General features: G+C 43.8%; 1 protein-coding gene across 1 annotated transcript in view; it reads right to left on the bottom strand.

Annotated features, from left to right (window-relative positions):
- The window catches only part of SLC4A8 (solute carrier family 4 member 8), a 675,897-nt gene that overhangs the window by 79,498 nt on the left and 581,790 nt on the right, over window positions 1-14,609 (bottom strand). Inside the window, exon 22 of the mRNA XM_086965936.1 lies at window positions 3,527-3,664. Within this exon, the coding sequence (XP_086822062.1) occupies window positions 3,527-3,664 (138 nt within the window). The remainder of the gene's footprint in view (window positions 1-3,526; window positions 3,665-14,609) is intronic.

Genomic DNA, 14,609 nt, shown 5'->3' with positions numbered 1-14,609 from the left:
TACATTAAAGTTCCTTTGAGTGTAAAAGATACGTGTGACCGACAATAGGAGAAAAGGGCATGGGATCGGCTCTTGACGATTGCTGAGTGAACGCCCAAAATGAGAGGATGGAAGGAAACAGAAAATGATGCACGTCATTAGAATGCTAGCAACTTCAGAAATCTATTTTAAGTAAAAATACTTGTAAATAGAGGTTCGGAAGTGGAAACAAGCCAGATATGCATACAGCTCTTCCCAGGCCCAGACAGGATGCCTCCGTCTCTTCATATCGCAGTCATTCATGACCAGAATAATCTATAGCCTGTGGTGACGCGGAGGCATCCCTAGATCAGTCATGTCCACCTCAATTGAACTAATGAGTCACTGGCATTCCAGGCACAACAAACACGTGGCTGTCCCATCTAACTGGACTTGCAGGCCTCCCACGGTGGTCATGTGATCCTGAAGCTTGAAGGGGCTGGGATAATGTAGATTAAAAGTTGGCATCTACTGTTAGCAATTGTTGAGGATTAAAAGAAGGTCCGATATAAAACCATAGTCTTTTGAGAGAGTGTTATTTTTTCACATTACCGTATATCAGTCAATGTGTGGGATCACTGTACATACAGATATGATATTTATATAACATGAATCTAGTCAAAACACACGGAGAGCTGTACAGATTCCAAGCAGGGTTGGGTCAGGCCTGATGGTTATGAGGATTTTGTTCCACATCCTAGGTACTTAGTTGGAGAAGGCCTGTTGCTTTTTTGTTCTTCTCTTTTTTGCACTTCTTCATGTCTAGTCTGACGAAGGCCTTGCCGTAGGTGTGCCAAGAGTCGCAGGAGGCGACGAAGGTCTCTAGAAAATTACTGACACTACTTTACGAACAAGGGAACATTTCAACAATGAGCATGCAACTTCGAGCGCATGCGCACTGGATTCTCACTGTCTTCCATACTCCCAATGTTCATGCACACTTAAAGGGAAAAAAAGGAAACATAATGCAGAAGAGTGGGAAGACTGTTGGAGCAATATGCATAAGCCTAAATTCCTGAGGCTCCTGCAGGCTGCGGAGATATCCACAGTAAATAAAGACTTACACCCTTGCGGCCTAGGCTTGGCTAGGTGAAGAGGTCGTTACAAATAGGCTCCAGGCTTAAGAATGGAGGTCATTTTAAATGCATACAGTAGGCAGGTCCTTAACCTTAACGTAGGACTTTATCTTGTGAGTTTCATGTCTGATGTAGTTTTCTGCTGTAGTCACTATTACATCCTGCCACCCTTAAATGTATGTAGTATTTTACATAGCCAAAAGGCAGTATAGTGTTGGAACTACACTGAAGTGAAATATGGAAAATGTTTTTATGTGGAATATAGATTTCATCATCTTAATGACAGACATCATAATTGTAGGTTTGCTGGAATAGTCATAAAACTTGCAGATTTCACAAACATTTTTGTTTCTAGCTCAAATGCATGAAAATAATACTGCCAGATATGTAGAATAGAAGTTTTAGCTCCAGTTGCGTAAAGTAGAGCTTTTCATAATTTTACAGTTGCAGTTAAAATCCAGGTGGCGCCTTCTCCATCTTTCATCGGATTAATGTCATTAATAAACAGTTGCCAGATGATGGGATTGTGAAATGGCTAACCCAGAACTAAGGGCTCCTTTAATATCACAGTCATTGTTGTTATTGTAGTTTTAGTTTATTTCAGTTAGTCTGTTAGCATACCAGATCAAATCATTGTTTATCTAATAGTAGCATGATGTTTGGAGGTCGAACATTTTGAGGTGGCATCCTTAGAAAAGTCTTGGGCATCTGCACTTATTTTTATTTATTATTATATTTTTGTAAATTAAGCATGCTAAAAATCCTCCATTGAATATTTCATGAGTGGCCTTTAGGGTAGTCTAAAATCTGTGGCTTTTTTAGCAAATGTATATAAAAGTGTCTTGTAAAAAGTATAATTTGACCTATTTTTTAAAAAATGTACTTGAGAAAGACCTCCACAGAAGCCTGTTAGAAACTTGGTTTCTGGTTGGCGGAGGTGTGCACCCTGTCCCGCAGAAACCCCAACCCTAGTCAGGGTAAGTCAGATACACACCACAAATTAACCCGTGCTCACCTTCTGGTAGCTTGACACAGAACATGTAGGCTTAGCACCACAAAAAGACTCCACAGCTTATATTTTTATGAACATAACACGACCAAAACTACAAAAATCCAATAAGTATAACAAAGTTATGATTTTTTAAAGAATATATAAAAATGTAGAGCTTAAAAGCTTAACGAACCGACCAGGGATATCTGGTCATGCTAGACTGGGGTAAATACAAAAGTTCAACTGACTGCAATGGAGTGTGGGCCGAATACAGGGACCAACCTTGGTCCGCTGCTAAGTACCTTAGATGGGCCATTGAAGGAGTTGAGAAGCAACAAAGTGATGCGTCGTCATTGAACCTCTGGAGTGAAGGTGATGCATTGTTGTTGAGCCGTACAAAGTCGATGAAGCGCCAGGAACTGGAGAGGAAGCACCGTGCAGTCGGTGATATGAGGTCTGGTGTCCATACAGCTGCAGTGATGTGTCCGCATCGAGGGAGATACGCCGGTTTTGATCAGCACAATGTAATCAATGTGTGGACTCTAATAGTTGCAGCACTTTACACCCACTTCCAAGGGCCCTGGACTGGATTGCCATCACTTGGCAGGGAAAGACTTGCTGCAAGCAAAGTACAGGTGCTGTTGCAGGTTGGTGAAAAGTCATTGATGTCCCTGAGACTAAGAACCGGGGACAAGCCAGCATGCCCTTGGGGTAACTCTGGGTTCAAGTGAGATGAGTCCAGTTCTTCCTCAGCAGGGCAGCTGGTAGCAGGCAGCAGGGCAGCACAGCAGGACAACAGTCCAACACAGTGGCAGTCTGTGTAGCAGCACAGCAGTCCTTCCTTCTGGCAGGGCTTTTCACAGATCCAGTAGTGTACTGATTTGGTGAGTTCAGAGACCCAGTACTTTTACCCAGTAATGCCTTTAAAGTGGGGGTGATTTCAAAGAGGGGCTCTGAAGTGCACAGAGGTCCTCCCGCCCAACTATGGCTCCAGACTCACTCCAGGGGTTATGCAGCCCTTTCTGTGGGGACAAGACACAGCCTATTTAGGTTTGCCACATGGTCACTTACGGTTTTCCCAGGTCAGATGCTACTCCATCTTCACTTATTCACACCCTCTCACAATATTTTAGAGCAGCACAATTGGCAGCTTACGCCAATGCTGTAAATTCAAAATTGTAAAGGTGCAGAGTATCTGCAAGATCTCAAAATAGACTCAGAAACGTGAAACCAACCAGGGCAGCTCAGCCTGCGGAATTAACTCACCCAAGTTATAAGAAGTTAGAAGAACCTTCATAAAGCATAAGAAATATGGTGAGAGGATTTAGAGCTTGGGAAAAGAGTATAGGGCAGGGTCTGCATCTGATGCTGCAGTAACATTTCAAAATTCCTGGGTGATTAGGGCAGGAAGTTATTCCTTCTGGGGTGTCTAGGGTATTACCTCATCTTCCTTGGCTGTGTTCTTGGCATCCTCCAGCCTTTTCCTTTTGCTCTCCGGCATGATGTCATCCAGCCAGCTCAACTCACGATTGGAAAAGCAGAAATCCATCACTTTACGGATAAACACTAGAGCTAGCACCTGTTGGGAAAGAAAATAGTGACATAAGCATCATACCATCTCCCTAGAAGGCTTTGTGGCATTGTGTAACCCATCGCCTACTATTGCCCCAATTCTCTGTAACATTACATTCCTCCATTATTTCTGATATCATTCCAGCTCAATGTAAACACGCTTAAGTGACACCTGTTCTGAAGAAGAATAAAGCAGACCCTAACATACTAGCTAAATACAGATTGATTTCGCTGTTACCTGCTCAAGCGAAGATGCTAGAAATGTATATAAAAATCAACAGGTGTCCTTATATTTGGAAACAAATCCTATTCCAAATGCCTCAATTTGGCTTCCGTTCTTCACATAACACAAAATCTATTCTCCTCAGGGTTTCAGAAGATCTTAAAAGTATTTTGGATAATGGAGGATCTGCTGCCCAGGTAATATTGGATTTTTTAGTATCTTTCAACACCATATCTCATACCTCCCATATTCTAAAGCTTGTAGAGATAGATGTCAATGGCTTGGCCCGTGCTTGGATCACAAGTTTACTTGTAAACAGATCCCAAGCTATTTGTCTCCCTACTGTTCTTCGAGCTCAGTTCCACTGAACCGTGGGGTGCCTATGGCTTCAACTTTAAACCCTACACTCTTCAATATCTATATGATGTATCTGGTAAGCTTCTTGTCAAATAAGGTTCAAACATTGTTTAATGTCAGTTTCTTCTTGGATGAACAATAATTGCTTGAAACTTTATTCAGATAAGACAGAGATACTTATTGTACACAATAACCAACAAGCATAGAGCAATCTCAGGTAGTCTATTGAGCTTGTCCAACCTCCTGTCCCAGCTTGGCTGGTGAGAAACTCCAGAGTTCAATTTGATCAACTCTTTCTTAACCATCAAATCAATGCTTCATGCTTTGGAATACTCAGAATACTTTGAAAGATGCTATACTTTCTCTCAAAAGCAGCAAGGAAAACAGGGGTGCCTGCCCCTTTAAGTCCAGACATGATTATTCAATCTCTCTAAATGTAATACTTTCTAGCAATCTCATTAGGAAACTCCAGGTGTTACAGTATTTGGCAGCAATAATGTTACTCATTCATGAAGCCATAAATAAAGTGGGACCTTGTAATCTGTAGATGTTCACCATCTATTCTCCTTCTAGACCCCTAAAATGATCTAATACTTACCGCTTGCTCCCTCCTAAATTTCGACTGAGAGGCGAACGTTCTGTCAAATTGTGATGTTCAAAGTTAATAATCAACTTCCTCTGGCTCTCAGCACTACATTGAATCATCTGTAGGAGTTCCCAACATGCCAATCGCAAGCTACAGTAGCTTGTAGCATATCTTGGAGTAGCTCACTGACTCTCCCTTGAGTCTGGGAGTGTTCAGCGGTTTCTTTACAAGGGTGGGGGAGCGTTGTGATCCCATTCGCTGCTAGCCACGCAAGACAAAAATAAAATGCCAATGAAAATATTTAATTGCCATTTTATTTTTCCAATGAGTGCACAGCAGCAGTCAGCCTACCAGAGGCCAGAGGCACATGGGGCATGTCCTCTGCCCAAGATTGGCAGCATGCAGGACAAGGACAGTGGCTGGCCAGACACTTTATAGTGAGCATGTCACTTAGGCTGGCTGTCTTGCGCCAGCCAAGGTGACATGCGCAAGTTGAAGCTCTCCAGCCAGCTGTCTTAGACAGCTAAGTGGAGACCAAGTACATGACTCCAGGGCCTGAAGGAGCATCCAGCCAGCCCACTCCATTCACTCCAGGTGCTTATCTCATGCTTGTTGACAGCATGAAAGCAGCTTCTGGATTTGTTAAGGGAGCTCGTCTTCCATAGCAGTTTCAGAAGTAGAACACCAAAGAGGACGTACAGCTGTGGGTAAGTACCATTTATTTTATTTATTTAAAATGTTATTCTATGTGTTTTTTGGGGCTTTGGAGGGAGTGGTTGTTTTACTTTGGGCTTTGGAGGGAGGGGGTATTTTGTTTTGGGGTTTTGGAGTTAAGCGTGATTTACTTTGGGGTTTTGGAGGGAGGGGTGTTTTATTTTGGGGTTTTGGAGAGAGGGGTAAATTACATTGGGGTTTTGGAGGGAGGGGGTGTTTTATTTTGGGGTTTTGGAGAGAGGGGTAATTACTTTGGGTTTTTGGAGGGAGGGGGTGTTTTATTTTGTTTTGTGTTTACTGTTTCTAGCTCTTGCTGTCTTTGAAAATAATAAATGCTAACAAAGTTCCCCGTCTGTGAAACGCTTCTGTCGACCACCTTATGCTGCTCACTGTGAGGTTACTGTTTATGATAGTTTTGTGATACCGCTTTCAATAAGTCTGGGAATGTCACCCCTGGTGCCAAAAAATGTTTGGGGAATGGTGGTGGTTAATTATTGATCTCAAACTGTATCTGGTTCTTGTTGAATGAATGTATGCACAATTAAACTGTTATGTTCACAAAGGCTACAGAATGCGTATGTATTTAGTCTGACAACACAAGTATCCCACGCTTGTACCTAAAATATATTTTTACAAAAACGCTAATTAATTAAGAATTGAATAATTGTTTAAATGCATAAACAGGTTTATTCGGTTGAACTACTGCTTTCTAGGTCATTATATTAAACTTCTGAAAATGCAAAAGCGAGACAATTCTCGTCATAAATTAAACTAGTTTTAGATTCACTTCGGTTCTTGTTGTGATTGGATCCTGTGTAACAAAAGCAGTCTAACACAGCCTACGCAGCCATGTATGATGCTGGCAATAGGCGGGCACTGGAAAGAGCTGCAGGTAAAGGAAATGCATTTTGCACGATCAAATTAAGAATCAGACAAACAGCAGTTCCCTTTTTCTCTACAACGTGCTACATTGTATCTAAAGAGATTGAATTTGTCATTTTAGGAGTGAACTGTGAATCTCTACTATGCACCCAAAAAATGCGATCAGAGTGGCCGGGACAAAACAAAGTGGTGATACAGTCCTGGAGAGAGGCTAATAAACTCCTAGGCTGGACGGGGAAACTAACTGGTAGCACTTCGTTGTGGGTGGGGGATCCACTGCAGGAAGGGGCTGGCCTAACGGGCTTTACAGGGTGGAAATTGATAGGCATGGAGTACTTGGGAGACGTATGGAAAGGGGATTCTCCCCTAACCTTTGAGGAACTCCAGAGGGAATATAATCTACATCAGACCCAGAGATACCATCACCTGAGACTCGTGCATGCACTACGCACCCATATTCACAGTAGGGCCACTGTTCCAGACTATTCCTGGCTAAAAGATAGGTTGCTACTTGACCCCATTACTCAGAAAGCGAGCTCCACGATCTATCGTAAATTGATAAACAAAGTACCAGACCCCCTGATTATCCTCCGAGAGGCATGGGTCAAAGACATGGGAAGCATAGATGATGAGGAGTGGCAGGAGGCAATCCAGAGCCCAAGAGAGATTGCAATCCGTTCTAGATTTCGGCTGATACAACTTAAGATATTGCACCAAACTTATTATCCTCGCACTCCCCTCTATATATGGAGCAGGGTCCATACAGTGCTGTGTGTCAAGGGATGTCAGCGGGAGGGAACTTTCCTGCATATTCTTTGGGAATGTCCTGAGATTGCTCGATACTGGCAGGAAGTCACAGCCACAATGTCCAGGGTGGTAGGAGTAACGGTTCCCTTAGATGCGAAGTGGCTTTTATTAATGGTCAAAGGCGACTCTGATTGGCCTAGATACAAGGGAATATGGTCGGCTCTCGCAGCGGGGATCACGAAGCGCAACATTGCCAGGGCGTGCACCTTTGCCTCTGCAGCTGGAGGAGTGGAAACGGGATCTCGACTGCTGTCAGCGGGCTGAAGAAACTGTGTACAAGAGTAAGAGCTATGTAAAAACAAGCATTTGCAATGCAATAGGTCTCGCATCAGGAAAGTTTGAGCTATTGGTATTGTAAATTACAAATTTTTTATTTATGGTTTGTTTTTGAAAATAGTGAAATCAATAGCCTTGTCATTTACAATGCCAGTAGTTATAACTTTCGCAAATGTGACACCTATAGCATTTGTAATGCAATATGTGTTGTATTTACGTGACTTACATGTATTGATATTACAAATAACAATGGCTTTTAATTTTTTTTCAATAATTAATACTTAAATAAAAGTTATTGTAATTTATAATGGCAATAGCTTAAAGGTTTGTAAATAAATTTTGTGAAGATTATGTTCAGTGTATTTTTTTGTGACGAAAATCCAAGAACAGGAGTGAAATATTAACATATTTTTGTTACATTTGTAATAAAGCTTGAAACATTGAGAGAACATATTTGAACCAGGTGATGTTGAATGGTTGCACAGAATGATGCTGTGGTGATGCTGAGTGAGGTTGTGGTGGTGAACGAGTGATGCTGTGGTGTTCAGTGATGCTGTGGTACCACATAGTGATGTTGTGGTGCCCCTGAGTGATGCTGTATGCTATGCTATGTTTTGTTTTGCTATCCTATGTTTTGTTTGTTATGCTATGCTATGTTTTGCTATCCTATGCTTAATTTGTTATGTTATGCTATGCTGTGTTTTGTTATGCCATGCTATGCTATGTTTTGTTATGCTATGTTATGTTTTGAAATGCTATGCTTTGTTATGCTATGCTATGTTTTGTTATGCTATGCTATGTTTTGTTGTGTTTTATTATGCTATGCTTTGTTTTGCTATGCTATGTTTTGTTATGCTATGCTATGTTTTGTTGTGTTTGGTATGCTATGTTTTGCTATGCTATTATATGTTTTGTTTTTCCATGCTATGTTTTGTTGTGTTTTGTTAAGCTATGCTATGTTTTGTTGTGTTTTGCTTTGTTATGTTATGCTATGCTTTGTTTTGTTATGCTATGCTATGTTTTTTTGTGTTTTGTTATGCTATGCTTTGTTGTGTTTTGCTATGCTATGTTTTGTTTTGTTATGCTATGTTTTGTTTTGCTATCCTATGTTTTGTTTTGTTATGCTATGCTATGTTTTGTTATGCTATGCTGGTGAGGGTGTGTGAGTGTGTGTGAGGGTGAGTGAGGGTGACGGGTGTGAGGGTGAGGGGGTGTGAGGATGTGAGGGTGTGAGGGCGTGTGAGGGTGTGTGAGGGTGAGAGGGGGTGAGGGTGTGTGAGGGTGAGGGGGTGTGAGGGTGTGTGAGGGGGAGAGGGTGAGGGGGTGTGAGGGTGAGTGAGGGTGTGTGAGGGTGTTCTATGGTGTGTGAGGGTGTTCTAGGGTGTGTGAGGGTGAGGGTGTGAGAGGGTGAGGGGGTGTGAGTGTGAGGGCGTGTGAGGGTGTTCTAGGGTGAGTGAGGGTGAGGGTGTTCTAGGGTGAGGGTGTGTGAGGGAGTGTGAGGGTGAGGGTGAGGGGGAGTGGGAGCACATTCCTTTGAATTCTGATGCCAAGGCTCAGAGAAATGGTGGTGGGCGATGTGCACGCGAGGGCGGGGGAGCGGCAGCCTTTGAAGTCTGATGCCGAGGCACAGACAAATGGTGGTGTGTGATGTGGCTGGCTCTGTGCACGTGCATAGTTCACATGAACTGTATGCGATCCGCAGGCGAGGCAGACTTTTCTTTTCCACTTACTATAATCTCGCCTATTTATCCCTGCGGGATATATTAGGATAGGCGAGACCTAAAAAGAGAGAGGTGAGACAGACAGAAGAGGCCGCCAGGGCAGGAGACAGAGAGATTGATGCAATGGAGACAATTTGGAGGTCACATGTTCACAGACCCACTATCGACGTCACCGGAAGATCCATGAGAGAAGCCCGATGTCATACTTTCAGAGGGAATGCGGCACGAGACAGGTGGTGAAAGTTAAATAGTGGCAGTAGGGGACAAAAGGTTAGAAGGAGAGAGAGAGTGAAAGAGAGAGAGAGAATATATGAAGCGCTGGTGTCTGATGTAGGTCCCTCCTTAGAGTCTAGGGACATCTAGATAGGATGCATTTACAAGCACCGAATATATATAGAGTACATTTAAATATCTGTGGGATTTTTTTAAGTCTGACATGGTTTCGGTCCTCCTGACCTGCCTAGGACATCGCTCATTTAAATGAAAAAGAGTCAACAGAATGGAGGTGAAAGAATTCCAGTTAAGACCTCTTCAGGCAAAGAACACCAGTGAGAGAACACCAGACAGGGAGAGAAAGATGCAGAAACTGGCAAGGGATTGATGATGAGCGAGGAGCATAAAGAAGATGGCAGAGAAAGACACACTAAGGAGGGGACTAGGGAGAGAAAAGAACAGGGGTCAACAATAAGGGAAAGGAGATCTTGAGCAAGGGGAAAGAAAGGATAAATTGGTGGGGCAGGAAAGACAGCAGAGAGAAGACTAGAAGAGAAGGGATAAAGACGTGAGGGTGTAACAAGACAAAAGAAGAAGCAAGACACAGTACACACGGAAACTGGGCAACACTGAAGGGTGAAAGAGAGAGCAGTGCAAAAGAGATCATATAAGGGGAAGGCCTGATATTGGAGAAGAGCACATGAAAGCGTGCACATACATGACCACAAGAGAAAGGATGAACAAGAGGCACTACATGGAAAGGAGGAAATGGGACAGGGAGCAAAGACAGGGAAGAGAAAAAGTGAGGGAATTTAAGTAGTAAGAGAAGAAAAAAGAAGAGCAGAGACACAACAAAGAGTTGGATATTTTGACCCTGAGAGTGTAAATGAGTTCCCTCTGAAAGTGGAAAAAAGCAATGGCCGATTTTCTATACATGGATGCACTGTGTTGCACTCAACACGTAATAGACATGGAATACTTAAACAGAAAGGTGCATGGAAATGTCTGAAAAAGTAGTGCTTCTTGGCCTGCCCACGGTGCATGGAAATGTCTGAAAAAGTAGTGCTTCTTGGCCTGCCCACGCTCGTCAGAATGACTCTAGAAGCAGTCATGCCCCTCCCTGGGAACTACAAGAGCATCTCGTGGCGCTACACTACCTCTGCCCGTTGGGGTCAGAACCATACATCAGTGGAGTGTGATGCCATCGTGGGGGTCATGAGAACCCTCCTGAGGGCATGATTACTTTACAGTCACGCTGACCTAGGCTTTCAGAAAGGGTCATTCACATTCGAACAGCGCAAGATTCCGTCACTGTAAAACTAGAGAAGGAACGGGAAGTTGACAGCAGGGGCAAAGATCGGAGCATCACGGAACTAAAACAAATATAAAGAAGGCAGTGAGTGCAGCACAGCCTTAGCAGTGGGATAGCAGCCTTGATAACATCGGAGCAGCCCCTGCGCCCGGCCTCAAAACAATAAAGGCAACTCTAGAATGCAGATTTACCTGTATCCCGCAAGTGATGTACGCAGCTGGGAAAGAAACAAATAGCAACCTTGGAGAGCTGGCGGGGCAGGCAAACACAGCATCGGGAGACGCAATATAAATAAAATAACAGCTAGTATCAAATTATACAAAAGCCCAACGTAACGAATTGCTCAAAAAAGTCAAACATCATGTGTACATGAAGACGCAATATAAATAAAAAAAAAAACAGCCACCAACAGATTAAAGAAAAGCCCCTCCATAGCGGATCGGTAAATAAACTCCAAACGCATCTGTTTATGCAGCATCACACAACCCACATGCCCGTAATATTAAAAAAAAGTCCAGAGGCAATAATTATCAAGAAATAAAGATTATTTCAAAGTTACCTTTGCGGGGCTTGCTGGGCTTGCTTGTGTGCTTCCCAGAGAGACAGGAGATTGGGAAACGCGCGCGCGCGGCCGGCGCCGATCGCTTTCCAGAGCCAGGGAGAGAAAGATGCAGAAACTGGCAAGGGATTGATGATGAGCGAGGAGCATAAAGAAGATGGCAGAGAAAGACACACTAAGGAGGGGACAGGGAGAGAAAAGAACAGGGGTCAACAATAAGGGAAAGGAGATCTTGAGCAAGGGGAAAGAAAGGATAAATTGGTGGGGCAGGAAAGACAGCAGAGAGAAGACTAGAAGAGAAGGGATAAAGACGTGAGGGTGTAACAAGACAAAAGAAGAAGCAAGACACAGTACACACGGAAACTGGGCAACACTGAAGGGTGAAAGAGAGAGCAGTGCAAAAGAGATCATATAAGGGGAAGGCCTGATATTGGAGAAGAGCACATGAAAGCGTGCACATACATGACCACAAGAGAAAGGATGAACAAGAGGCACTACATGGAAAGGAGGAAATGGGACAGGGAGCAAAGACAGGGAAGAGAAAAAGTGAGGGAATTTAAGTAGTAAGAGAAGAAAAAAGAAGAGCAGAGACACAACAAAGAGTTGGATATTTTGACCCTGAGAGTGTAAATGAGTTCCCTCTGAAAGTGGAAAAAAGCAATGGCCGATTTTCTATACATGGATGCACTGTGTTGCACTCAACACGTAATAGACATGGAATACTTAAACAGAAAGGTGCATGGAAATGTCTGAAAAAGTAGTGCTTCTTGGCCTGCCCACGGTGCATGGAAATGTCTGAAAAAGTAGTGCTTCTTGGCCTGCCCACGCTCGTCAGAATGACTCTAGAAGCAGTCATGCCCCTCCCTGGGAACTACAAGAGCATCTCGTGGCGCTACACTACCTCTGCCCGTTGGGGTCAGAACCATACATCAGTGGAGTGTGATGCCATCGTGGGGGTCATGAGAACCCTCCTGAGGGCATGATTACTTTACAGTCACGCTGACCTAGGCTTTCAGAAAGGGTCATTCACATTCGAACAGCGCAAGATTCCGTCACTGTAAAACTAGAGAAGGAACGGGAAGTTGACAGCAGGGGCAAAGATCGGAGCATCACGGAACTAAAACAAATATAAAGAAGGCAGTGAGTGCAGCACAGCCTTAGCAGTGGGATAGCAGCCTTGATAACATCGGAGCAGCCCCTGCGCCCGGCCTCAAAACAATAAAGGCAACTCTAGAATGCAGATTTACCTGTATCCCGCAAGTGATGTACGCAGCTGGGAAAGAAACAAATAGCAACCTTGGAGAGCTGGCGGGGCAGGCAAACACAGCATCGGGAGACGCAATATACATAAAATAACAGCTAGTATCAAATTATACAAAAGCCCAACGTAACGAATTGCTCAAAAAAGTCAAACATCATGTGTACATGAAGACGCAATATAAATTTAAAAAAAAACAGCCACCAACAGATTAAAGAAAAGCCCCTCCATAGCGGATCGGTAAATAAACTCCAAACGCATCTGTTTATGCAGCATCACACAACCCACATGCCCGTAATATTAAAAAAAAAGTCCAGAGGCAATAATTATCAAGAAATAAAGATTATTTCAAAGTTACCTTGGCGGGGCTTGCTGGGCTTGCTTGTGTGCTTCCCAGAGAGACAGGAGATTGGGAAACGCGCGCGCGCGGCCGGCGCCGATCGCTTTCCAGAGCGTGCGCGTGACATCCCCTGTCTCCTGGGAAGCAGACCCAGCAACAGTAGTATCGCTGCGCGATGGCATATGGCTTCGCCATATGCATCGCAGGCGCGAGACCTAAAAATGGGAAAAAGTGTGGGCGCCCAGGCGAAAGTATAGAGGGCTGCACATAGGAGAATGAACGTTTGTTGATTCTTTAGTCTCTTATCCCCTCATATATATATATATTGCTTTTGATGTCTTGTGGTCACCTCACTGTGTATTACCGGAAGTGATTCTTGCAATGTATGGTATCTTGAGCACTGTTAGTAAAAAGAGTAAAAAAAAAAAAAAGAATTTGTCATTTTAGTTAAATGTTATCGAGAGACACATACAAAAATATTGGGGCGTGACCCATGCAAATGAGGGTGGGAATCCCTTTGCGCCCACACCGTATTATAGATGAGGGAGCAAAAGCAAAGTAGCTGTCAGGAGGTGCACTGACAGTGCGTCACCTAAAAGGTGGCACACTGTTAGTGTGCCTCCTGATGGCATCCCTCTGGAGGAGGTCAAGGGGGTCTCATGGACCCCAGACATCCACCTGCAGGCGGGTGAAGTCACTCTCTGCACTCATCTGCAAAGGGATCTCTAATCCCCTTTCAAAGTGCAAGCAGATTTGCCACCGGTACAGTTAACATGAAGTGGCTTCAAAGCAGCCGCTCCGTTTTTTAACTGAATGCACTGCCCACAGGGCAGTGCGAGTTCGTGGCTGCCATGGGGGCAGCACATTCACTATAATGCGAGCATGCAAATGTTTTTTCACTTGCTTGGCGGTCCTATATTTTGTTTTTTTGAAAAGAAAACCTTCCAAAAGCAGGAGTTTGTTTTAGTAAAATAAATAATTCATTGCTTCAATGCGCCGGGATGCATCAGGGCACTGTTTGCGTTATTTGCCTAGGGTTGTATGTCAGAACTACATTAGCAAAAACATTGTCTGACAGAACTCTTGAATCCTAAGTATCACTTACCAAAATACTGCTGCAGAAGGTATATATTTTCTAAAATTAACTCCACTGGGGTGATACATTTGCAAAAGATACAAGGGATATTTCTGTCAGAACATATTTTTGCTACAGTAGCCTGGTAACATACTCTGCCAAAGTCTGCCAGCCCTTGCATGCAGTCCTGGTTAAGAAAACGCAGGGACAAGTGGCCCAGTGGTGGACGGGCCACCCGGTCATACGTTTCTGATGGTGGAGCCAGCTCCGGCTCCACTCTCAGACACCCAGCAGTTCCATGACTCCAAATGAGGTGGGGGAACTGAAAATGTGGGGAAATGGGGGTTCTGCCAATGTGAGGCACAGATCCAACTCGGCCCAACTTGAAGTGAGGACCTTAGGCTGTAAGGTGACATTAGAGCATTCTAGGAAAGCACACAATGCCCGAGGTTGCAAAGAGTGTCGCACAGAGATTTAGGACGTGTTTGAGTTCAGGGGCTGTACATACAGTTATTCAGACTAGGGAAGCAGACCTGACATGCAAAGAGAAAGTTGCCTAGCCCAGAAACCCACAAAAGTTATAAGAATTTACAGAGAAATACAGCAGCCTCGGCCAGCACACAGTTCAG

Source organism: Lissotriton vulgaris, chromosome 1_1 (genome assembly GCF_964263255.1).
Source record: "Lissotriton vulgaris chromosome 1_1, aLisVul1.2, whole genome shotgun sequence".
NCBI lineage: Eukaryota > Metazoa > Chordata > Amphibia > Caudata > Salamandridae > Lissotriton > Lissotriton vulgaris.
The sequence above is the reverse complement of the archived record's forward strand: the minus strand, read 5'-3'. Positions and strand labels throughout refer to the sequence as shown.